This window comes from Equus caballus, chromosome 2, assembly GCF_041296265.1.
Source record: "Equus caballus isolate H_3958 breed thoroughbred chromosome 2, TB-T2T, whole genome shotgun sequence".
Taxonomy (NCBI): Eukaryota; Metazoa; Chordata; class Mammalia; order Perissodactyla; family Equidae; genus Equus; species Equus caballus.
In genome coordinates this window covers 21,741,205-21,768,498 of record NC_091685.1, presented here as the reverse complement: position 1 = coordinate 21,768,498, position 27,294 = coordinate 21,741,205, and the positions used below count along the sequence as shown (strand labels likewise).

Sequence of the window (27,294 nt, the reverse complement as noted above, 5' to 3'; positions counted from 1 at the left end):
TATACACTTTAAACGTGTACAGTTTATGATATGTCAATTAAACTTCAATAAAGCTGTTTTCAAAAAGTATGGTTTCCACAGAAAAGCAAACATTCAGTGTGGCTGGAGTGGAAAGTAGAAGAGAGTAACAAAAGAGCCATTCATGCAATCAAAAACGTATTTTTAGGGGCTGGCCCCATGGCGTAGTGGTTAAATCCGGCGGACTCTACTTCAGCAGCCCCGGTTCACAGGTTTGGATCCTGGGCGTGGACCTACACCACTCATCAAGACATGTTGAGGAGGTGATCCATATACAAAATAGAGGAAGACTGGCACAGATGTTAGCTCAGGGCTGATCTCCCTCAAGCAAAAAAAAAAAAAAGAGGAATATTGGCAATGGATGTTAGCTAAGAGCAAAGCTTCCTCACCAAAAAAACAAAAAGTATTTTTATTGGCTGCACAATGTCCACTTTCCCCTTAATAAACAGACTGCTTCCGCTTTTTTATTAAATAAACAGTGTCTCATCATTGTTTGCAAAGCTCTTTCTTTATTTAGGAATTACTGCTTTAGAATAGACTCCCAAAAGCAGAAGAGTACAAATATTTTTAAGCAAGGCAGGCAGATTTGTATTTTTAAAGAAACAGCTAGTTTATTATTTATTATTATTTATTTTTAAGGAAACAAAAAGATGATACGGAGCAAATTATTTTACTTCAGAAACTATGAAGTAATACTGAAAAAAAAATTTTTTTTTTGAGGAAGATTAGCCCTGAGCCTACTGCCAATCCTCCTCTTTTTGCTGAGGAAGACTGGCCCTGAGCTAACATCCATGCCCATCTTCCTCTACTTGATACGTGGGACGCCTACCACAGCATAGCTTTTTGCCAAGTGGTGCCATGTCTGCACCCAGGATCTGAACCAGCGAACCCCGGGCTGCTGAAGCGGAACGTACGCACTTAACTGCTGCGCCACCCAGCCGGCCCCAATACTGAAAATTTTTAGGGAATGATATAGGGTTGGGGAGACTTGGGTGGAATTCCCTTGGGCAATTTTTTTGGGCACTTGACAAAAATCATAAAAACTAACCCATTCTGCACAAACCATAAGTCATACAATCATGCCCCCAGTGCATACACCTGTTTCTTCTTCAAAGAAGTTTAGGTGAAATGATGAAAGGTTTCTATTCACATGCTCTTTCTCCATCTCTCCATTTCTCTCTCCCTCCTTTTCCTTCTCCCTGCTTCTTCCTCCCCACCCCTAGTCTGGGACTACCGGCTCCAAATCAACCAAGCCAGCCCCAGTGATTAATACCATAACTCAAGAAGACCAAAACCCCTCCATCATGAACTATTCCATTTTGAGTAGGAGCCTGCAGGGCACACACAGGACATTCACACTTATCCAAGTTATCTCATCACAGTCCAGGTAGGGGCCCTCCTTGGGAAGACACCTGCTACTCTGATGTTTACTTAAGAGCAAAGGACAATTCACAAAAATTCAGATTTCAACACATTTTGATTTGAGACACAACTGTATTAAAATAAGACAAAAACTACCATTGTCACTAACAAAATCCTACTAGAGGAAAGAGTGTCCTCCTGGGGTAGCAAAACCAGTAGGGTTTAAAGACACATCCCAAAGCGCTTCTCAGCAACTAAAGCTGACGTTGGAGAACACGGCAGGGTTTATCTCTGCAGTCAGTTACAAAGTTATGTCTTCTCAGAGTCTCCTGGGAGAAACTAAGACCACCAACGAAGGGAGAAAGGGGGAGGGATGACAGGAGTGTTAGAACTAAGAGATGGCTGTTTTTGAGACATTTTTCCCATGGTTCAAGTTCTGTCAATTAGCAAGGACCTGTTAAAGGATTCACACCAAAACCCTCATCACCTCATTTCATAAATTAACTTACAAAGTAGCCAATAAACACATCTTCAAATTCATTTCACAGAATAAAAACCAGACAAGAAGATAAAAGAACCAGGATTCTTAGGAGATTAGAGAAGAAAATGAGCAGTTATGGTGAAAAAAAAAATAAGCAAAAAGTGTTATGGTGAAAATAAAATAAGGAAAAAGTATTATGGTTCAGGCACTAATACTTCTGAAAAGGGAAAAGTACAATAGTAGGGATTTCTGCACACTCACACACAAGGAAATAGGCTGCCCAGTTTTTCTCTGGACACAATCAGCCACTCAGGTAAAATCAGAATGGCGGTGGGGGGGAGTTGGTAGGGGGGTGGGGTTCGGGGGAGTGCTCAGTGAACACATATGTACACAGAGAGCACTGGAAGGGCCTAGAACACTGAGGGGTGAGAAACCCACACATATTACCCAGGTCAGAGGGCTGGAAGGGGGCCTGGGGCTAAAAAATTTTCCATGTCTGCTGCTCAGATAACTGAGAATGACCGTCTAGGGAAAACAAGGCCCTGAAGGATTCCAAACTTGTCAGAAAATAATAGCCAGAAGAATAAAGGAACCCGAGGCAAAAATCTCACAAGCCTAAAAGATTAAAGGAAAGATTTAAAAGCAAAACCCAAAAGCAAGCAACCAAGCAAAAAAACCTGAAAACAAAACCAAAACAAAACAAAAATCCAGATGAAGAGAAACAGAAGTGCTTGGTTCTGTGCTTGGTTACGCAAGGCTCTTCTCTGTTACTGCCCACATCCCACGCCTTTATCCTCTGGTAAGAGGTAAGCTCCGGCCTTATGTAGAGCCAGCACAAGCGTTTTCCTTGGTGAAAAAAGGCAGCAGAGAGGTGTCCAAGGGCTTGGCTCACTTATCCTCTCAGTCATTTGTTCCACAGATAACCATTGGCTTGTAGGGGTTGAAATGCTGTGATGATTGACTGGAAATGGGGACATGGTGATGGCAGAAACAGGAGCACTTCAGTTTTCCTGAAGTCAAACCTTACATGTGGGGATACCTATTTGGACCTTCATTTCCTGGGCTCAAAGAGAACACTCCTTCTCCTTTCACAAAGCAGGACTGGCAGCAATTAACTGCCAGTGGCTGAACTGCTTGTACTGCAAACATTCCAGGACCCAATCAACAACCCTTCATGCTCCTCCTGCCAATAATTCAGAGGTTCACGGCATAGAAAGGATGCATTACACAAACCAAGCAGTACAAACTTCTTCCTTAAGTTGAGAAAGGGGAATAAACTGGTGACACTCCTATCCACGTTTGGAATTGCAAAAGGTCTACAATACCTGCTCTTGGATACAATATATGTATGTTTCCAAAAGAACGAAAAATGCTACTGACAAGCCAATGCCTTTGCAGCTCTACAGGCATTTCAGGCAAGACAAAAGGAATTTATGATATAATTTCTTCCCACTTTGGATGCAGAGTTGCTTGACCTACCTTAGCGAAAAGAGCACAAACTAGAAACTAGTGCTGCTAGCCAGTCATCCCCAATTAGGAGGAGAAGATCAGCAGTGTATACATTTCTCTTCCTTTCCCTAGTGCATTAAGCAGAAGCTTGAACTCCAAGTCTTCTCCTAAAAGAAATACCTACCAGTTTATTCTGAATGCACAAGGTGATCCCACCACCCTTCCAGAGCTATCCATGGCCTTCAGGATAACTATTAAGCTCCTAAGCATGGCATATAAGGTCAAATATAACTTGTCTGGATCTGAAGACTTCACTTTGCCCCGTTCTTTAGCAATGCTTGCAGTTCTCAACATGCGATGCCAAACTATGTAATGCCTCTGTGGAACACTGCACAAAGGCCCACTCTCACTCTTGGGGCTCATAGTCCAAGTTCAAAATTCCTCCCCCCATGTCTACCCACTCTTCATGTTAGACCATAAAGCTTGAGATCCTGTTCACTGGCAGCAATTTATTGCCACTGCCCACTGCTGCTAAACAAGAAGGAAAAGAACTCCCCAGCCATACAACCTCAGGATCTTCCTTCCAGCGTACACCTTAATTCTATAAGGGTCAAGTTCGAATTTTCACCATCTTCCAGGAGACTGCCTAAATCTACCATATTTCTAATCTTACTGGCCTGTGTCTAATTTTATTGATCATAATTATCCTGTAGTGTGCCAGAGCCAGCTCATATGAGCTGACAATGCCTCTCTCCCCCAACTCTGTGTTCAGTGACTTCATGCTGGTAGTTTGAAATTGGTCATGGTGGTATTTACACCATGGAAATTGGCAAAGTCTGTAAGTCAAGGCTTGTTTTTGTTTTCTGGGGGAAAACCAGTTGTTTAACATTTACCACACTACAACTGTTACCCCTATAGTGATCTATATACACTTCCTCTCCTGTGAGACCCAACCTCCTTTTCTTTCTCTCAAACATTCCACCGAACTGTCTGGAATTTCTACTTCATGATCAAAAAGTCACCTATACACTCAGTCATTTCATCTTTTCTTCCCTATACCTTCTGTAGGACAGGCTACATAATTTGCAAGGTCTGGTGCAAAACGAAAATGCAGAGTCCCTTGTTAAAAAATTACTAAGAATTTCAAGACAATGACAGCCGAGCGTTAACCAGTGCCTTTCTAAGTGTGGGGACTTGTACAACTAACTGCACGGGTCACATGCCCATAGAGTGGTCCCTGATCACCTATTCTTAATTGCAAGCCTGCCCTCCCCTGAGGATACTGTTTCCCACGTATCCTTGCAGTATGATGGCTACTTATTCCCCCATACTTCAGGATTGAAGGTGGGCTGCTATTTTATTTGCTCCCCTTCCCAAAGCCCTTTGTAAACAGTTACTCTTCTTTGTGAAAACCTCTTCTCCTTTGCCATCTTGCTGTACTACACTTCAGTCCTTATGAGAGCTGTCATCTCCCAACTTACTCAATACTCCTCCTACTTAGCTGATGGCTTTGATGTCTGGCTCTCAAAATTCCTCTTTACTCCAAGTCCTTGCCTAAAGAGTAAGAGGATTAAGAGGACAAACACTGGATAGAATCAGACTTTCTGGGTTCAAGACTTGGTACTACTATATACTAGCTATGTTGCCTTGGCCATGTTCCTTAATCTTTCTTTTCCTGAGTTTCCTCGTTTATAAAATAGAGGTGGTAATAGTACTTCATAGGATTTGTTGTATGGATTAAAAGTTAATACACATCAAGGATTCAGAATGGTACCTAGAACATAGTAAGTGCTCACTCAGTAAACATTAGCTATTGCTGCTGTCACCGTCATCATCATTATTAAAGTCTATCTCAATGTCTACAGGGATAACTCAATACGTTCTTTGAGCTCCTTGTTGCCAATAAATTTCTTCTCCACTCTACCTCAGCAACTCTTTTCCACAGGTACACCCTAGATCCTGCAATCACCAGAACTTCTCCACTTCCAACATCTTAAATTCAAATATCCCATACTCTGACTACCATCTCCTGTCCTTCCAGGACTCACATTTACCTCTGCCCTTCTATCTGCTTCTCATCATTGAAACCTCTGAATGCCAAACTCCTCGATCGTATCTCTGTCAGCCCCTCCCATCTTTGCCTCTTTTCCTTTCCTCTTATGCTCTCTCTTTCATCCACTTTCTTGACAACAACCTTAATTTCCATGCCCCACTTTCCTTCTATAAAAGATTGGCAAAGTCCCAATCTTAGATGAATCAAACTATCAGCCTTTTCTTGACAGGTGGCTGAGAGCTACTGAGGAGAATCTTACAACTATAAAGATCAGTACCACTCATAAATTCATGGTCTCCATCTTCAATGCTACCCAGCAATCTTTCTATTTCATCACCTAGTTTGCTTTCTCCTACCCTCCACAATGGCCGTTTCAGACCTTTAACATTCTCTCCAAACCTCTGATTTTCCTCCCTACTACCCACCTATCCCCACTCTACCTACCTCTGTTTCTCTGCTCTGTAAATGATCTATCCCACTTCAGAAAAAAACAGGAATGAGATTAGAACACCACAACTTCCTTCTACCAAACCTAAAAATCCACCTTGGCTACACCTATATCCACCCATTTCTTCCTTTCTATCACAATGAAGGAGTGGTCTCTCCTCCTGCTTAAGGGTAATCTTGTGCTCCGTGCTCTGGACTCCACCTGACCTATAATGCAGGGGTTCACAAAGTGCTCCCAGACCAGCAGCATCAGGACTCTCCAGGAGTTTGTTACAAATGCAAATTCTCAGGCCCCACTCTAGACCTACTGAATCAAAAACTCTGGACTTGGGGCCCAGCACTCTATTTTTAACAAGGCCTCCAGCTGATTCTGATGCGTGTTAAAGTCTGAGAACCACAGCTCTAAAGGATTATTTGTTGCTTATCTCCTTTCCTGGATCTTCAACCCCCTTCTTCAGTGCAATGGTTCCCTTGCCTGAAGTGCCTCTTATTTGATTGCTCCGTGTACATCCTTGCCCTTCTCCAGTATATTCACCACACAGCAACACAGCTGATCATATCATTCCCTGCTTAATACAAAGACCAATATTTTAAGAAGGCCTCAGGCTCTGCACACCTCTCAAGCCTCTTCTTTCACTAGCTCTCTTGCTTGGTTTACCAAACAAGACAAGTCTCTCTCAACTGCTTGATCTTGCCATGCTCTAGGGCACCTAACAAGCTTTGAAACCATTACTCTCTCTGCCTGAAATACTCTTTGCTTGTTTCTTTTCCTAACTCCTACTTCTGCTTCAAGTCTCAGCTTCAACTTTCCTTACTTGGGGTAGTCTAATTTTACCCTTAGTCTTGACTAGGTGCCTGTTAGATACTCTTACAGCTCTCTGCACTTATCCTCTCATAACCTGCACCAAACTTATAATGATTTATTATAAATGTAATGTCTGTTTTTCTTGCCAGAGTGTAAGCTCTGTTAGGGCAGAAATAATGTTCATCTTATTTACTATAATATTCCAGTGCCTAGCTTAGTGTAGTACCTTGCACATAGTAAACGTGCAATAAATATCTGCTGACTGACTGAGCCTTTGCATACACTATGCCTCTGTCCAGAATGTTCTGTATTACCTTTAACCCTGTAGTGAAATCCTAAACATCCTTCAAGAAACAAGCTACACATCGCTGTAAAGTCTTCCCTGCACATACACACCACCTGCCTGCCTAAGTGGATCACTTTCTCTTTTGTATTCCTACTGTGTTGTCTACACAAATCTCCTAGTGCAATAAATATACACTACTGTAAATACCTATGTTCATGTCTGAATCTAGACTATAAACTCCCTGAGGGCACGGATCTCTTCTCTCTTGTTCATCTTTGTATCTCTAGTGCTTAGAAAAGTACCTGACAATGATAATAGGTGTCCATAAATGTTTTGGGGCATATTAAACCTAAGACCGTATCTCTAATACTGCACTAAAAGATTTCTTCTTAATATTAAATCTGGGTTCCAATTCTAGGTTTGAATTAACTGCATGAGCAAACCGTTTAACCTCTTTGGGCCTCAGTTTCCTCACTAGTAAAATGGGGCTAATAATACCTATGTGGAAATATTGCTATGAAAATTAAACAAAATCACATAGTACAACGATTAGCACACACAGCGCCTGGCATGTCGTAGCCTCCCCACTCTGGCTTCAACTTGATAGAGACAACTAGAACAAAAGAAATACAAAAATAAGTCACAGCAATCAAGAGAGACTGAGCATAGAGTGAGTCATTCCTTTTAATCATTTGCCCAGGAAAATCAACAATGAAGACACATAATAAGCAGAATAAACTCTATTGCTGGCATCTCCCTTGGCATACAAAGCTTGGTGAGAATTCACCCCAGAGAGCGCTTGGCTAATGGCCACATCCGGCTACCCAGCCTGGCAAGTCAGGTCTTAATCTGTGGTTCCAGACATGGTTACTACAGTCTGGAATAGAAACTATCTCATAAGGAATGTGTTTACAGGCAAGAGATGGGGGAGGAGGAGGAGAACTTGACTGCAACCACATCAATCAAGTGTTTTGCAATCTGGCAGAAAACACTGCAGAATCGTTGGTGGAGACTAACACCCACACAATTGCACTTACCTGTAGCCAAAAACCAGCTTAGACTAGATAATGAACAGCTTTCTGTTTTCACCAAAACAAAGGTCAGACTTGCATGGAGTGAACACCTCTAAGGTCAAGTTACCCTTGTACGTCTGGGCAGTACCCATGAAGATGACACGTGGCAGCTTTTTGCATACACTCCTCAGTCTATGAGTGCTGCCCACAAGCATCAGTTTCATTGCTCACATGTGCCAAATGTGAGAGCAGATTTAACAGTTTCTCTGCTCCTTATTCATAATTTGCTTACCTCTGTAGAGCCATTGGTATTCCTATCATCTAGTTCCTTGGAGTCATTCATTTCAGAATGCTGTGTCACTAACGGTGTAACTACTTCTTCCCTGGGACTACTTCTCTTCAGAAGCTTCCTGATTAAGCTTTGCTGGTCACTGGAAGATACAGCAGGTCTGAGTGTAGCTCTGTGTGGGTTCTGTCTCCTCCAAGATGCCCTGCTCCAATCTAGCCCCAGAATATGTGGTACACCATCTTCATGTGGAAAGCCCAAATCATCTTCGGTTTGGGGTTTTTTTAAAAACACCAGCATGGAATTGGAAGAGTCTGTCCTAAAAGCCCGGCAGCTCTGGGGCCTGCTGCAGTCTGCCTGCATGCACATCCCTTCTAACCACCAAAAGGCATGGCAGGCAGAGTCCTGGCAGCAGGCAGCCCAACACGATTGGAGGGAGGGGGTTCCTTCAAGAAGCTGGAGGTGAATTTCTCCCCCAGATCTCAGGCCAACTCCAAATTGTGTCTTCGCCTGCTGGCACCTGCTTTCACTGGCATCTAAAAACAAAGAATGAAAACATGTTAAGATGAAATAAAAACAGAGAGTACTGCTTTGTAAAGAGTGCTAAACACCAACGTTTTAGGCTATTTTGAAGACTGGTTTTTAAGAGAGTGGGAAACCTGTCTAGTAAGTGGAACAGAAGAAGGAAAAGAATATTTTTCGGCTCAGGATATTTTAGCATGTGGAAGTACTACTCCAGTTCATCAGTGGTTCCCCTTCTCAATGAGTCCCTTCTACAGAGACCTTTTACACAGAACTCCAGTACATGAAACAGGAAAAAAGGAAAACAAAGGAGCTATGCCGGTGGAAGCATATGGAAGGATGAGGGGCTGGGGAAAGTCCTGCTATTCGACTTCCTACTCACCTCCAAGGTATTTCTCAGGGCCAGTGTGAGGACTATGGGAACAGCAGAGCAGGTTGCTGAACAAGCTGGAATATTTTCCCCACTGAACTGGCAGCAATATAAACTGAGGAAGCGTTCACTCTCAGAGTCATGTAAGTGCAGGGCTGGCTCACCCAACCTTGAGAGTGAGTGCCTCCTTAAATTTTGTGCCCGAGGTGCCTCTTTCTTCACCCTAGCCCAGGATCTCGGGCTATAACACAAAATATATTTTAGAATGACATATAGAAAATATGCAGTAGAAGCAAAGTACTGAAGAGATGGATAATTATGTCTGCATGTACACATAACTGGAAAAGGGCCATGACTAACTAAAGCAACAACCTGATAAACAGCCAAAGCCAACCTGATTCCCAGGAAACACTTACCACATGTCCAACAGACTAAATGTGGACCCCGGGCAACTGGGAGATAGGAGATTAGGGCAGGCTCTGGATTATTGATATTGAGTTGAGCAAGCACTATGGAAGCCAATCTGCCAATGTTACTTAAAAGAAAAGAGATACACTGGCACCAATCTAACACCAGTCAAGGCAATTTAAAACGCCAGAAGAAACAGAACTTCCCTAAGAATAGATGAAGAAATAGTAACTGAAAAAAATGAAGCCAACAAGAGCTACAAAAATACCCTCATTTCCTCATCCTCCTTCCCAGACAGTAACCAACGGTATGAATCTTAGAAACAGCTACTTGAGTGTACAGACTTTGTTGAAATTAATAAATTGTTACATCAGTAACTACTGTCAGTTACTTTTATGGCAACTTTCCATCATTCTTCTCAGAATTCTCTCATATTTAACATAGGAAAGTGGGACAAGGAGGGAGAACCAAGCAGAACAGTGCAGTTTTGCTGAATTGAGGAAAGAGAATTCAGGGTGACTGTGATAGCTAGAATTTTGGAACAAACTACCAAAAAGGAGAAAGCTACACAGAGAAAAAGCTCCAGACATCTGGACAATGATCCCCTTCAGTCTTAGAGGTCGACACACAAGGGAAATTAGAAAGTATTTTGAACTGAACAAAAATGAGAACACAACATATTAAAATTTGTGGGGTGCAGTTAAAGCAATGTTTAGAGGGACATTTATAGCTTTAAATGCTTATTTTAGAAAAGAAGAAAAGTCTAAAATCAATGATCTAGAGAGACATACAGGGAGAATGCCATGTGATGGCAGAGGCAGAGATTGGAGTGATACAGCTGCAAGCCAAGGAATGCCAAGAACTGACAGTGACTATCAGAAGCTAGGAAGAGTCAAGTTAGGATTCTACCCAGGGTCTCAGAAGGAACCACCCCTGCCAAAACCTGGACATTGGACTTCTAGCCTTCAGAACTATTGGCTTATGCGGGATTCTCTGCCCTTGCCTGAGAGGACAGTTTAGGAAACAGATGGCTCCAAGACTACCAACAGCCTAGATTCCAGGGATCACTGACATTTTGGGGTGTGGCTGTGGCCTTTACCCAGATTGAACGGAGGCACCTGGATGCTATTCAGTGGACATGTATATGGATGTGATGCTGGAAAACTATGGGAATCTGGTGTCTGTGGGCTTCTCTCTTTCAAACTAAAATTAATTGCCCAGCTGGAGCAAAGGACAGAGCCCTGGATGAAAGTGCAAGAAGTTCCACCAGCTACGTGTGCAGTCTAGGAGTACTGGTTTGAAACAAAGATGTCAGCCCTAAAGCAAAATACTTCTGAAGGATCTGCTCTGTAAGAGCAAACCAAAAGCATCATGATTGATATAGGCCCTGACTGGGAAGATGGAGCTCCACAGAGTACTGTAATGTGGGAAAGTCTTCAGACATAATTCCTCCTTTACTAGTCACCAGAGAAATCATACTGGTGAGATATTCCATAAATGTAAAGAATGTCGGATAGCCTTTATGAGCAGCTCATCTCTTTTAAATCATCATAAAATTCACATAAGCAAGGAAACTTATAGATGTATTGAATGTGAGAAATTCCTCAAGAAGCACTCAATTATTAATCATTAGATAATTCATTCTGGAGAGAAACCCCAGAAATGCAACAAACTTGGAAAAGCTTTCAGAAAGAATTCTATCCTTTTAAGTCATCAGAGAATTCACGCTGGTCAGAAACCCTACAAATGTAAAGACTGTGGGAAAGTCTTTGCTCAGTAGGCAACCCTTACTCATCATGAGAGAACACATAGGGGACAAAAGCCTTTTAAACGTAATGAATATGAGAAGGCTTTCAGAGATAACTCGACTGTGTTGGAACATCAGAAAATCCATACACACATATTGGTATAATGAATGTGGAAAAGGCTTTAGGAAGAGCTCGACTCTTATTAGCTGTCAAAGAATACACACAGGAGAGAAACCCTATCATTGTAGTAAATGTAGAAAATCTTTCAAGTATACATCCTTTGCTGGACATCATCAAACTCATAGTGGATATAAACCCCATTGGTGTAACGACTGTAGGAAAGCCTTTAGGAAGAGCTCAGTCCTTATCGAACAACAGAAAATTCATATTGGACAAAAACTCTATCATGTAAGAAATGTGGGAAAGCCTCCAGCACAGCTCAGGCCTTACTGAGCATCAGAGAATCCATACTGGAGAAAAACCTTATGAATGTAATGAATGTAGGAAGACTTTTCCCCCAAAGTTCAGCCCTTAAACAACATAAGAAAATTCATAACAAAGAAAGGGTCATCAAATATAGTTAGTGCAGTAAATCATACAGAAGCAGTTTATTCTTTGACATTCGATAAATCACACATTTAACAAAAATATTCTGTGCACCTCTATCTTGGGGAACTTCTCACTTGTGAGGATTTCATTTAGAATAGTATGTACTGCTGAAATATATGAAGAACATAAATGTCTGTCAATACAAAAATAGTTACTCTAGAATACTATGTAGCAACCGAAAACAAGGAGGCAGAGTTCCATGTACAGACATAGAAATATCCTCATGATACTTCGTTAAGTTAAAAAAGCAAGCAGCAGAAAATCTACATATTATGGTCTTGTTTTATTTTTTAAATGAAGCTTTTTTGTTTGTACATATATATTATATGCATTCAAAAAGATCTGGAAAAATAAAGGCCAAACTTTTAACATAAAAAAAAAAATCTATGACCTATGCTTTCATCATAAACGCTAGAAAAAGAAGAGTACATTATATCCAAAATAAGTAGAGAAAGGAAAAAATAAAGACAAGGGTGACCAATGAAACAGAAAACAAACAAAAAACAATAAAGAAAATCAATGAAACCAAAATCTGGTTGTTTGAAAGATCAATAAAACTGACAAAGCTCTAGTCAGATTGATGACAGAAAAAAACAGAGAAGTCACAAATTAACAATATCAGGAATGAAAGAAGGGATATCACTACTGATTCAGTAAGCCACAGGCGGCAAACTATGGCCCTAGGGCCAACTCCAAAAGTTATTTACAGCTTTCTTGAAAATAGAAGTTTTCCAGAACATAGTCACACTCACTTGTTTATGTATTGTCTACGGCTGCGTTTGCGCTACAACGGCGGAGTTAAGTAGCTGCAACGGAGTTCCTGAGACCGGCAAAACCTAGACATTCACTATCTAGCCCTTTAAGAAAGTTTGCCAACCCTTGGTCTAAGAGAACGTACTTTTGTTTGAGTTACTATTAACTATAATTAGAGCGTAAATTCAGATGTTAACTTATTGACAAGTTGCAGATGATTTTGATCTTTATAGAGATGCAAATTATTTCTGTCTGATATAAAAAGGCACCCTTTCTTCCCACCTGGCTATTACCCTTATCTCCTTATTCATTCACCTATTCAACAAATATTACTGAGCATTTGTTTCACACTAGGCATTACTTTGATGGAGCTTATAAATTAGATGAGGGAGACAGAGATTAAACAGACAATAAATGTAGGACTGCAAACTAATGTAAGAGCTCTGAGGTCTTTCCTTCAGCCTTTCTAGAATAAAGGTAGCTAAATTTGGAATTTATTGAACAGATATATTATCACATATGTGGCATGATATCAATGATATTCACCGTATGTTATTTGAAATAAAAAACTATTGGAAATAACTTACACATCCCTCAATAGAGAACTTGTTAAATGAATTAAGGAAGACCTACAGAGTTGTTGGGATGAATAAGGTCACTCTGTATAGTCCTGATGTGGAATGATATCCAGGATACATGACGTGGAAAAAGAAAGAGGCAGAGCAGTGTGTATAGTTTCTACAATTTTTGTGTGTGTGTGGGGGGGTGGAAATATGTTTATGTATACATATGCACAGACTGTTTGGGGAAGCATATTCAAGAAATTGGCATGGTTGCATTTAGGAGGGGAAACTAGGTAGCTAAGAGACTGAAGTAAGAGACTTGTTTGTTCACTAAATACCCTTTATACCTTTTGAATTTGTACAATGTACATGTATTATCTTTTTATCTTTTGAAAAATAAACTTTAAAAATTTAAATAAAATTTTCAATGGCTTCCCAAGGCTCTTAGAATGAAGACCAAAATCCTTAACATAACCTAAAATGATCTTGTATGATCTGGACCCTGCCTACCTTTCTGGCCCACCTTGTATCATGTTCTTCCTCCTTCATTATATTCCAACCCACCAGCCTTCTTTCACTCCTCAAATGGACCATGCTCTCTCCCCTAACTGGACTTCGCACATGCTGCCCAACCTATTGGAACTCTCTTGCCTCCCTTCTTTATCCAGTTAACTCCATATATGAAGGTTCAGTTAAAACATCATTTCCTCAGAGAAGCCTCCATGCTAAATCACGTCTCTCTAATTGCACACTCTCTGGGCTCTGTTGCCCCTTTCCTTCAAAGCAATTACAGCACTTATAAAGTTACATTTCTTTGTGTGATCATCTATTCAGTGTCTTTTCCCCCCACTATACTGTAAGTTCCAGTATGACAGGACTATGTCTGGGGTGTTTTTTTTCTTCTCACTACTGTATCTCCAATTCTGGCATAAAAAAAATTTTTTTTTGAGGAAGATTAGTCCTGAGCTAACATCCGCTGCCAATCTTCCTCCTTTTGCTGAGGAAGATTGGCCCTGAGCTAACATCCATGCCCATCTTCTTCTATTTTATATGTGGGATGCCTGCCACAGCATGGCTTGATAAGCAGTGTGTAAGTCCATGCCCAGGATCCGAACCAGCTAACCCCAGGCAGCCGAAGGGGAGTGCATGAACTTAACTGCTATGCTACCAGGCCAGCCCCTCAAAAAATCTTTTATGAATGAATGCACAAATAAGTGCATGTATGCATATGCATGAATAAAGTACTGAAAGAATGAATGAACAGATGAACTGTCAGGAAACCAGGTGGCCAGGTATCAGGTGGGTCATACTGAAGGCAACCAGGCTGATGATAGTACGTCGAAAAGAGATGAGGCCCAAATGCCACGATAAGTGAGGTGGGGGGGTGAATGATGGTTGGTAGATGAGTAATGATTAGGGGTAGGAAGTGGTATAAATCTCAAAGAGCGAAGCTTTTACATGAAAGTGGAGGAGTAATGTTCAAGAAGTGACAGTGAGGAGTGATAAGGACATCAGCTCCACCTCCAAACTCAGAGAGAGGTACATGGGATATGGGAGAATGAGCAACCATTGCCTGCAGGCTAGAGGGAAAACACTGTCTTTCTCCAAGAGAAAGCCAGGTCTCAGAACATTCTCTCTATCTAATGTCTTGACTAACAAGTTTGAGTATAGAGAAGGTTTAATAACTCAATGAATTCTTGTCACAGTTAAAAAGTTGGGAAAGAGGGGTGATAAGTGCGAGTGAGTTGAAAAGCACAAAGTTATACAGGAATGTCAAATCAGACTCACACAAATGATAATGGTTAAGGCACTTTATAGCAAGAAAAAAGGAGAGAATGGAAATGATGAGGAACTGATGACAGGATGGCTGCCTATCCATCCTTGGTACAAAATGGTGAAAGCTTTAAGGCAAGTCACAGAGACGTTTTACCAATGGAATTTTGGGTAAACAGATTTGGACTCAGAAGAAATGGTCAAGGGGATTTATGGGGATTACAAAGAAGAAAGGAAGATAGCAAAAAAAATTCTAATTCTCTGGTTGTTGCTAGCACCTCTGGTAAAATCCAGATCTTTGAAAGAGGAGGAGATAAGAGCAGGAGTGAGGGGCCAGCCCTGTGGTGTAGTAGTTAAGTTCGGGCACTCCGCTTCAGCAGCCTAGGATTCGAGGGTTTGGATCCCAGGCGTGGACCTACATACTACTCATCAAGCCACGCTGTGGCAGCGTCCCACGTACAGAATAGGGAAGATTGGCAGGAATGTTAGCTCAGGGACAATATTCCTCAAGCAAAAAGAGGAAGATTGGTGACAGATGTTAGCTCAAGGCCAATCTTCCTCACAAAAAAAATTTTAAAAGCAGGGGGGAAAGCTTCAACACTGGTTTGTCCTGCAAAGGCGTTCTTCTGCTTCCATGGCTCCCTGAAGAATATCACAAAAGCTACACAACTCTCTGGTAGTATGAAAGAGAAATGTTTCATAACCCAAACATTCCCCCTGCTTTGTGAGGTGACTGGGAAGCCTCAGTTAGAGATCTCATCCATTACTCTGCGCTGCAGAGAACATGTTCAATGAGGGAAGGAACAATCTGGGGGTTCATACAGGATGTTCCAAATCTTCCCTGCTTCATTGTACCTCTTGATTGCTATATTCTTAAAATTATTACTAAAGCTTAGTAATGGGTAAGATCTCTGATTCATGTGAGTATTATCTGACAATCTGATCCTTTGTCTTAGCTCACAGGAATAGAGCCTGGGAGAGGACAGATGATCAGAAGCACTTATATCTTTGACAGTGACCAGGAATAAAAGAAATGTGAGATCTGGGGGAGGTTAGCTGGCTACAGCATTGCTAAGAGAATTAATCTTAATAGTTCCCAATAAGAGGAGGAGGCTGACTTATCAGTTGAAATGTTTAGTTAGTGGAATTTTAACTGAGTTATTTTATTTTATTAAATGCTATTTAATGTTGCTCTATTACGTGTTCAATAATTTAAAATATGGGGGGGAAACAGGTCTTTTTCATCCATTCAGTGGATCACAGTTCTTCCTCTTAGATGGTTAAAAGATGGTTAACCATTTTGAATGGTTAAAAGATATGGGTTCCAGTTTCAGCTCTAGGTCCACCATTTACTAGTAATCCAAACTTTGAAAAGTAATTTAACCTCTCTTAGATTCAATTTTCATTGTTGTTACTCTTGGGAAAAGAGTTCATCAGAGGAGGAAGCAGGGAAGCATTGGTAGAGTCAATATTGGATTCTAGAAGTAACTTGGATAAAAGGTAAGATGAAAATAAGCTCCAATTTTAGATCAGTTCCTCTCCTGCCCACGCCGCCATAGCCTGGCTCTGCTCCCAGGGCCTAAGCAAAAGCAATACTAAATCCTTACAAAAAAGGGCTTACAGTTGGTAGAACATTAGACTGAAAACCTTTTGGGAAAGTCTGGAACTCACTTTGGTAGGAGCACGTAGAAAGCTTGCCCAGGGTGAGACCAGGGAAGCAGAGCCAATCCTTTGCTTTCTAAAGCCACGGCAAAGTAGAGGATATAGGGCTCCCACAAGCATTTCCTGGAGGATCCCCAGAACAGGAGGCTCTGGAGCTAGCAATGCTTACTTATCACTACCACCTCTTAAAAGACAGAATTCTAATAAATCTGGCACAAAATCTAGACCAGGTTTCATGATTCCAAGCAGCAGAGTGGAAAAGTCTATAGAATATATGAATTATTAGCCAGAAGAAAATTCATCGAATACTTTTAGAAAGCTATGAACAACTCTGGAAATATTTAGAGACAGTGCTGTTGCCTCTGGCATTCTTAAATCTCAGGTAACAAGCTTGACTTCTCCAGCTAACTTGGAAACTGTGCTGGCTGGCAAGCAAGAAGAAAGCAGAGACAGAACGCCCGCTATCTTAGGAACTATATTGTTAAGGTCACTAGGAATTCACACTTTAACCAAATTCATCAAATTGTATCCCAGTGGAAGGGCTGAGACGGCGGGAATGGGAGTAGAGAGAATGTCCCACCAGTACTATTTTTTAAAAAAGAGTAGTTGGTAAATTCTTCTTTTGCAGGCGGGGGAACCAAGTTTCTGTAGAAAATAATACATGGTTAGGTTTTATAGGCAAAATTTGCACTTACTTTTAACATTCATTGAAACCAGAATTCTTTTCTTGAAATCTCACGATTGTATAATATGGTCAAGAATCCATTCAAAGGTTTCCTTTGATAATTATACCTGTAATGAACTATTGTCAAGCAGTAAGGCAGAAGCCTTAAATTTGGTGCTGAAGTCAGAGATTGAACTATGGCTCCACACCTTCTGTCTTCCTGCAGCTATCATCAAAAGTATGCCTTCTCTCAGAAGCAGTGGGTCCCAGCCAAGATGGCTACCACGTGAAAATGAGACAAGCAGGCATATCATCAATCCCAAAACAACTCACAGGAACCGTTCGAAAACAAACCACCTCAGGGGGCACGTTCCACCCTACTTTTGACTGTCAGCATGTCTGTCACCTGCACACCCACTAATAAACAAATAAAAAAGTGGTTCCATGTTACTCTCCATCCCAGTTCTCTCCTGCGGGGGTTAGAATATTCACAAAGCAAGGCAGAGGAGGTAACCAAAGCCTCTGAAGGGCACAATCAGGCATTATGAAGTTTGGAAAAAGTCAGGGTAATAACCATTGCCCTCTTCCCTTTTCAAAAAGGGCCACCATTTCTTTCCTCAGCTGCACACAGGTTGGATTGAAACGTGGCAGCAGCCTCACAAAAGCAGTCCTTTGAAAAGAAAATAATTACTATCCATTGCCTTTCCTGTGTGCCTAGCTTTGTTAAGACACAGTTTGTTAAATGTTATGGTGTAGGTGATTTGCTCAAACTAAACTAACTGCTAAACAAGAATCAAAAGGCTTTGTGTCCATATGACTCATTTCCCTTGACTGTAATGTTTCCATTTTTCCCAAAGACCATTTTGATCAAAGACAAACTCCCCATGGAACCAGCTGCCCAACAGATACCTCTCAGCCACTATTCACATTAACTCTTGAGTGTGGGCTAGATGGAAAACAAGCTTCCAGGACCTCACAAAACCTGACACTTGCAGCACTTCTCTAGTTAAGAACACTCAGAAGAGTAAGTCCTCTCCTCTAAGACTGTCGCGAAAGAAGCCTCAGACGTACTGGATTGTGGCAAGTTGCTGAAGAAAAAAACAGTACCATAACATCTTACAGGAGGGCAATATTTACAGGCAAAAGAGGGGGAAAATGTTCTTTTAATCTACCTACTTAAGGTAGAATTACTATACTTTACTAGTTAAAGGAACTATGAAAACCACTCTCATTTAATCTTGGTTTAATGAAAAACTACATACAGTCTCCAAGGTGAGGTTCATAGAGAACCCTCAGAAAACTGAGTTAAAAATTTGTTTCCAAAAGAAAATTCCAAATTAAGATCGATACCCTTATTCTTGGATCATACATTATGATCAAGTGGGATTCATACCAAGGACACAGGAATGGTTCAACATCCGCAAATCAATCAACATGATATACTACATCAATAAACTGAGGAATAAAAACCACATGATCATCTCAATAGATGCAGAGAAAGCATTTGACAAGATCCAATAGCCATTTATGATAAAAACTCTGGACAACATGGGGATAGAAGGGAACTACCTCAACATAATAAAGGCCATGTATGACAAACCCACAGCCAACATCATACTCAGTGGGCAAAAACTGAGCACCATCCCCCTGAGAACAGGAATGAGACAAGGATGCCCTCTATCACCACTCTTATTTAACATAGTACTGGAGGTCCTGGCCAGAGCAATCAGGCAAGAAAAAGGAATAAAAGGAATCCAAATAGGAAGGGAAGAAGAGAAACTCTCGCTGTTTGCAGACGACGTGATCTTATATATAGAAAACCGCAAAGAATCCATTGGAAAACTTTTAGAAGCAATCAACAACTACAGCAAAGTTGCAGGGTATAAAATCAATTTACAAAAATCAGTAGCATTTCTATACTCTAATAATGAACTAACAGAAAAAGAACTCAAGAACACAATACCATTCACAATTGCAACAAAAAGAATAAAATACCTCACAGTGAGTTTAACTAAGGAAGTGAAAGACCTATACAATGAAAATTACAAGGCTTTTCTGAAAGAAATGGATGACGACATAAAGAGATGGAAAGACATTCCATGCACATGGATTGGAAGAATAAACATAGTTAAAATGGTCATACTACCTAAAGCAATCTACAGATTCAACACCATCCCAATCAGAATCCCAATGACATTCTTTACGGAAATAGAACAAAGAATCCTAAAATTCATATGGGGCAACAAAAGACCTTGAATTGCTAAAGCAGTCCTGAGAAAAAAGAACACAACTGGAGGCATCACTATCCCTGACTTCAAAACATACTACAAAACTACAGTAATCAAAACAGCATGGTACTGGTACAAAAACAGGTGCACAGATCAATGGAACGGAATTGAAAGCCCAGAAATAAAACCACACATCTATGGACAGCTAATCTTCAACAAAGGAGCTGAGGGCACACAATGGAGAAAAGAAAGTCTTTTCAACAAATGGTGCTGGGAAAACTGGAAAGCCACATGTAAAAGAATGAAAATTGACCATTCCTTTTCACCATTCACCAAAATAAACTCAAAATGGATCAGAGACCTAAAGCTGAGACCTGAAACCATAAGGCTTCTAGAAGAAAATGTAGGCAATACACTCTTTGACATCAGTATTAAAAGGATCTTTTCGGACACCATGTCTTCTCAGACAAGGGAAACAATAGAAAGAATAAACAAATGGGACTTCATCAGACTAAAGAGCTTCTTCAAGGCAAGGGAAAACAGGATTGAAACAAAAAAACAACCCACTAACTGGGAAAAAATATTTGCAAGTAATACATCTGACAAAGGCTTAATATCCATAATATATAAAGACCTCACACAACTCAACAACAAAAAATTAAACAACCCAATCAAAAAATGGGCAGGAGACATGAACAGACATTTCTCCAAAGAAGACATACGGATGGCCAATAGGCATATGAAAAGATGTTCATCATGGCTGATGATCAGGGAAATGCAAATCAAAACTACACTAAGATATCATCTTACACCCATTAAAATGACAAAAATAACTAACACAAATAGTAACAAATGTTGGAGAGGTTGTGGAGAAAAAGGAACCCTCATACACTGCTGGTGGGAATGCAAACTGGTGCAGCCACTATGGAAAACAGTATGGAGATTCCTCAAAAAATTAAAAATAGAACTACCATATGATCTAGCTATCCCACTACTGGGTATCTAGCCAAAGAGCTTGAAGTCAACAATTCCAAAAGTCCCATGCACCCCAATGTTCATTGTAGCATTATTTACAATAGCCAAGACGTGGAAGCAACCTAAGTGCCCATCAACAGACGACTGGATAAAAAAGATGTGGTATATATATATACAATGGAATACTACTCAGCCGTAAAAAAGAACAAAATCGTCCCATTTGCAACAACATGGATGGACCTTGAGGGAATTATGTTAAGTGAAATAAGCCAGATAGAGAAGGACAATCTCTGAATGACTCCACTCATATGAGGAATTTAAACCTGTGGACAAAGAGAACAGATTAGTGGCTACCAGGGGAAAGGGGGGGTGGGAGATGGGCACAAAAGGTGAAGGGGTGCACCTACAACACGACTGACAGACAATAATGTACAACTGAAATTTCACAAGATTGTAACCTATCATTAACTCAATAATAAATAAATAAATAAATAAAAGATCAATACCCTTATTCTCTCTCATCTCATCTTCTGGCCCCCACCTTACAAGTCTTGTTAAGCTTTGGTCCCTGAAATAAGACTGCCTGGGTTTGAATCTCAATCTAGTTAACTTACTAGTTGAGTCAACGTGGGTCTTTAAATTTCTGGGTTTCTCCATTTGTAAAAATTGGAATGATGATAACAGTACTTAATTCACAGGGTTATTATAGATATAAAACAAGATAAGCTATGCAAAGTACTTAACTACTTAACATAATGCCTGGCATTGTAGTTAAAGCTCAGTAAATATTAGCTGCCATTACTTTTATTGTTGTTACTACACTTCATTTCAGCTCAGGTACCACTTATTCCAGAAAGTCTTCCTTGATGAAACCTTCACCCCAAAATTCCTCTCTTCTGCATATCCTACATATACCTCTATTGTAGTATTTCTGTCACTGGATCCTATTTGTTTGTCTACCTCACATACTCTGTCCTCTCTAAGTGCTGGGGTTGTATCTTGTATCTGTGTATCTGTAGGCCCAGCAAAATGATTGGCACATAATAAGCCTTCAAAGAATTATTTGTTAATTTTAAAAGTTTACCCAATATTTAAATAAATTTATGTTATTTTTTAAACTAACAAAATCTAGCAAAAGATGTCAGCTCCGATATGGAATTACTCGAGTTTTAGTCATTTGAGTCAGATCCTCAATGTTTATTAATTTCCTTAGCTAAAGGAGGAGAGAGACAGGAGAGAAAAACAAAGTTCTCAGTTCACTAAGAAATGAGAGCTTTTCAACTTAAATTAGGGAGAGCACTAGAATGGGAGGTATGATAAGAGATGAGCAAAAAGAGAAACTGAAGAAAAGCCAAGTGGATTAAGAAGAGAGAACTAAATCTAACATAACCAGCTAGGAAACAGCCTTTCCTGCTTAAACACTAAACTGAAAAATCCTTTCAAATCACAAAGCAATCTTTCCTCATAAAAGGAGCAACCAAATTTCAGTTCCCTGAGCTATCCATTTCAGACCACTCCACTTCACTCAAAGGCAAGATGGGCTTTCATAAGATGGAACTTTCTGAACAAAGCAACGGTGGAGAATAGCTTCCCAGTTCACCTAGGCAAATAGCCATCCATCACTGATGACACCTAGAGCCATCCATTTCCCTCCTCCTGAGCAATCATAAGAAGGAAAAGGAAAAAACACCTCAAAGTCTGGTCACCTAGGCGAAAAAATGGAAACCAGTCTATCACAATTGTAATGCCTTTAGCTGCTACCTGGTACTTATTAATCAAAAGTTTGTATTAATTGGGTACGATTGCTATTAAGTTTCAAAAGACCTATCTGTTAAGGTTTAGTCCAAAGCCATTTTGACAACCAGGTTATAAGTGAGAGTATTAATCGAAACACTGGTGTAGCTGAAAATAGCTCTCCTACCATAGAGTCACCAGCTCAGAAATGATCTAGTCATCAAGGGCTTTATAATATTTAAAGACAGATTGAAGGCAAATGATTAAACCATGTACTTTTTAAAAAAAACTGTAACTAGGGGGTTACAATGCTGCATATAATATACTCAGAATCTCCTGCTTTGCTTTTTCTCCCACCACCTTATGACTAAAAGACTCTGGATAATGCTGTCAGCAAGGAGAGCACGCCTCCAAGCCACAGCGTGAAGGAACCCACACCTCTCTATGTAACACTGTCTTTGTACTTCAAAAAGCACAGGTATCAAATGATAACAGATAAACTTGCGCCTGCATATAAAAGTCGTTCTAGAAAGACAGAAATTTTTTTTCTAAAGAGAAAAGCATATGGATATGATGTCACGAATCTAGCAATTCCCTGTATAGCCCCCTTGTAGATGCTATTGTTAAGAACCTACATTTGATTGCCATCTCTGACTGCAGGGCTGATAAATTATTTGCATTCACCATAACCATACCAACCTTCTTTGAAAACCCACACGACAAACCTTGAATCAGAGCACTGTTTTGTTGTTTGGGAAGGGTTGTTCTTCGTTTTGTTTTGTTTTTTGCTGGCTGGTTTTGTTTCTAAACAGAAGGTCATTTAGAGGGCTGCAGCAGAAATACATAAATTAAATAAAATAGCAGTAAACTTGGGAGGAAATAATATAGCAAACAAAGAAGTGTTATTTCAGCAGACATAGCCAGTAGAGGAAAAGTTTATGTCAATTTATCCATTAAAAACCTCTCTTTTTGGAGTATTATGTAAGCGTCATAAAAAAATTTTAAAAAAAACAAACCTGCAGTGGGCTGAACTGGGCCATGTGAGGGCTCAATACAACCAAGCTTCGGATACCGAAATATCTCGAACCACTTTTTGCTTATAGCAAATAAAATGCAGAGCTACAGATGCTTTCTCATCTGTGTGTAAATGAAAGCAAAACTGTGTGAGTAGCTAGTATTCTTAGAATTTTTGAGAGCCAGTTTATTTAAATGAAATCAAAGCCAATCTGTATCTGTGCAGAAATAATTTTCTCAGGGCTCTTACTCTCTAGGCTTTACAGAGCTGCACACGCTCTTCCCTCTGCACCTCCCTTTGATGTAAAGAAGTGAAAAGAGCTCTGCAGGTTAAAAATCACTTCAAATGAATCTGGGAGAAGGAAGCTCAAAGGGATTAGAATATCGCTTTTCTCACTAGCCTGCTATAGAACAGGGTTCAGCTCTTCCCTGCCTCATTCTTTGTGCTCCTAGAGCACATCTTGGAATTTCTCACGCTTCTTTATGTTTCCACATCTATCTCTGCCTCCATAGGTGAACTCTCTGATGGCAGGAACTGGGTTTTATTTAGCCAGCAACAGTGTTTGTTGACCTGAATCGTATGTATCTATAGTATGCACATAACCCCTAGATATTAATTATCATTAAGTGACTTGAATTAAGCATCCTAGAGAAGGTATTAAAAATGCAATAAGCATACTTTAAGGCACTAAATATAAGATAAGACATGCAAAGAGCCAGGGATCACAAATACTAGAAACATGTGCTCTAGTTAAGGTCATCTACATAATACAGACTGACATTCAGATAACTTGGAATTGTTTGGTTTATTTACTGCAGATGTGTGGCTTTTAACAGACTTCATTTTTATGACGTGCTTATATGTATCTTTCTCTCATGCCTCCATTTCAAGTTGACTATAATTCACACATTCTATTGACAGAAATAAAAATTGGGGCAAAATGGTCAAAATTCCTCACCACCAAATTATCTAGTATGGACTCTCTCTGGCCACAAAGAAACTGCCCTTTCCTTACCCTCATCTGTAAAACGGCACTATTTCTCTGCTGCGTCATAAGCAACATTAATTCCAGGCAGGGCAAAAAGGATATCCAAGTGTGTTTCAGTAATGTGTGTGTGTGTGTCACATACATACATACACATACAGACACACACTCCTGGAGGCACACAGGAAAACCCTTGAAAACACATCATACACAAAGGGCCTTCACTCTTCACCTCTTCCTCCTCACTAACAGAGGCAGCCATGCTGCCAAGGCAGCAACCCCCACGTGAAATATGAAAGAGTGGAGGCGAAACAGCTCAATCAAAACAGCTTGGGAAAGGTAAGGAAGGTATGCTTGTCAGCGAAAGTCTCCATGGAAAGGCCAGAAAACTCTTGCTTCTGCTGTGACCATCCTGGGCAAATAACCCTGCCCAAAGTCTGCTTACCCGAACTTAGAGGCCAAGCCCTCCCTTTCACCTTTCACAGAAAGGGTAACAGGAAAATTCACCCCATTATTTGACAAGCACACTGTGAGAAATGTCAGGGTGCAGCGTGTAAGCATATTCTGGAGAGCAGAGCTGAGAGAGATTTTGAAAACCAAGCAGTTAGAGACTGACGAGGCAGAACGCACAGGTAGAAGAGAAGCTTGGCGCCACTTTGGGGCTGTTTTGCCTCAGGCCAAAAGCCACAGACTGACCAAGCAGGATGCAGATTACTCAACTTGCGGAAATGGAATCTGTCTCCAGCTTCTCTGTACAGGAGAAGAATGTATTCTGATTAAGACTCACTCATTCTACCCAGCCCACTTCCACAAGCCTCCAGCTGACTCAGGTTGCCCTCAGTTAAGAACAATATACACTGAGCTGTATGCAAAAAATCAGAGGAGCCATTTCTTAATAGGCAGGATGGCAGTTCTTTTAAAATTTTAAACCTGCATCTGAAATTAGAGTACAGAAGTAAAATCCAATCAATATAAACTCCCCATCTCCCAGGTCTGATAACACTACGTATTCCTCTCATTATCTAAAATTGAGAGAATCCATGAGCACACATTTATTTCAAACAAACTCAAATGTGTTGCTGGATTAGAATCAAAGCAAAATGTTACACCAGTTGGAAGAAAGAGAGCATTCCTAAAAATCCTGTCATTTGCTGAGAGAGTTTAAAAAGGGGAATTGGGGTAAGCCGCACCGGGCACCCATCTTTGGGGACAGAGTCTGCAGTTGGTGGAGTTTCAGATAGGCCTTGGCCAAAATTCTTCTCTGCTTTTGTTTCTCCTAGGACAGCATCTGTGATGGCTAACTCAAGATTCAGGGACACGCATAATTCCTTCTTATCTTAGGGTATTTTACAGTTTCCTTTTGTGATTGACCAGAGAAATTCAGGATTTATATAATTTGAGTCTTGCATGATGCTAAGCTGTGGAACTGCTCACCTGAGGGCCTGAGTAACAAACCTGATACCAAAAAGGCAGGAGCACCCTGATACAGAAAAGACTTTTAAGAGGTGACTGGCTGGGTATATCTAATACCCATGAAATCTCCAGAGGACACACACTTCCAAACTGGGGGCAAAGGCTGCAGCTGTAGTACTTTTTCCACCTCCAGATAACCACCTCATTGCTCATTCAGGGATACGGGTTATCGGTGGTGGAGAGAGTGGGCTGGATTAAAGGAAAGCTGGAGACAGACTGTATTGTAGACAGGGGCTTCACCTAAATAATTCTGAGCCGAAGTTATTCTTTTGAGCCCAGCTTCAGACATTAAATTGCCTAGTCTCCTACATTCCTGGGATTCTGCAAGGAAGACTGGGCCTCTGTTGTCAGTGAATTACCTTGGAACCCAAGGGAGACCTCAGCCTCTTTGAAGGGAATCTTAACACCAATAACATCATCCCTCTCAGAGAGAATTTCTGGTCCCTAGAATGGCAGAGGAAGCAATGGACCGTAAGATCCATGAAAGCAGAGATCATGTCTGTCTTAATCAATACTGCACGTCTGATACCTAGGATAGTAGGCACCCAATAAATACATTTAGAAGGAAGGAAGGGACTAACTCTGTAAGCTACTTCTGCACAAAATCCAAAAGTGCTATTGAATCAGCCCCAGTCAAAACACTGTCCTGACCAAAAGACAGAACCTACCTGGCCTAGCAACAGGCCTTGCCAAGCATGGGCACACCATCAGTGTCGGGGGAACTGAATTGGGGCTGAGGGCCAGGTGGTGTCATGGCAGCAGAACAGAGTCCTCTTTCAGAGGAGAAATATCCTTGGCTGAAGGAGGAAACAAGCAGCCAGTCATGCTCCTTAGTGGCAGGTTACAATAATGGAAAAGGCACAATACAGCTCTCCCTGTCATGGGCTTCAACCAACCTCAGGGCTGTAAAGCTGTAAAGCTATATGAATGAAGGCCTACTTTTCCTGACAATGCAGAAACGCCAGCTGCCTATGTTATACTTTCAAAAATGTGGGGATTGAGGTCCCACTGGACAGAGATTTAAGAAGTCAGCAGCAGGGCTAGCCCGGTGGCACAGTGGTTAAGTTCGCACACTCCACTTTGGTGGCCTGGGGTTCACAGGTTCGATCCTGGGTGTGGACCTACACACCACTCATCAAGCCATACTGTGGTGGTGTCCCACACATAAAATGGAGGAAGACTAGCACCAATGTTAGCTCCAGCAAAAAGAGGAAGATTGGCAACAGATGTTGGCTCAGGGCCAATCTTCCTCACCAAAAGAAAACAAAAAGAAGCTAGCAGAGACCTCAAACCTACTGTTTACTGGGTCATCTTGGGATTAGTCAAGAGTTTAACCAAACAAGATTTTATGTTATCATATTATAATGACTATTGCTAATATCTGCTGAACTGTTATTTATGCACCTGGGAATAGGCTAAGAACTTTGCATGAATGTTTTATTTCATCCTCACAACAATCCCATGAGAGGTACTATTATTCCCATTTTGTAGATGAGGAACCTGAGGGAAGATGGGTTTCAGTAACACTACCCAGCACATAACAGAACCAGGACTCAAATTCATGCTTGTCTGACTCCCAAGTCCATGCTCATGCTCTTGGCCACTCTGCCGC

At 40.8% G+C, this 27,294-nt stretch overlaps 1 protein-coding gene, 1 long non-coding RNA gene and 1 pseudogene across 12 annotated transcripts in view; 2 read left to right on the top strand and 1 right to left on the bottom strand.

The window, feature by feature from the left end:
• Positions 1–22,856, top strand: part of LOC102147570 (uncharacterized) — a 54,541-nt gene extending 31,685 nt beyond the window's left edge. The window contains exon 4 of one of the 2 annotated variants that reach the window (XR_002805377.2): positions 22,584–22,856. This is a non-coding gene — a long non-coding RNA (uncharacterized lncRNA). Of the gene's footprint in view, positions 1–17,498; positions 17,720–22,583 lie in introns of those variants that run through there. The other variant, XR_002805378.2, reaches the window with a different exon arrangement.
• KIAA0319L (KIAA0319 like) overlaps positions 1–27,294 on the bottom strand; it is a 90,369-nt gene that overhangs the window by 51,522 nt on the left and 11,553 nt on the right. For all 10 annotated transcript variants that reach the window (XM_005607206.4, XM_070260463.1, XM_005607207.4 and 7 more), the window contains one exon: positions 8,207–8,736. In XM_005607206.4, coding sequence (XP_005607263.2) covers positions 8,207–8,736 — 530 coding nt within the window. The remainder of the gene's footprint in view (positions 1–8,206; positions 8,737–27,294) is intronic.
• On the top strand, positions 10,809–11,900 carry LOC106782763 (zinc finger protein 485-like; annotated as a pseudogene).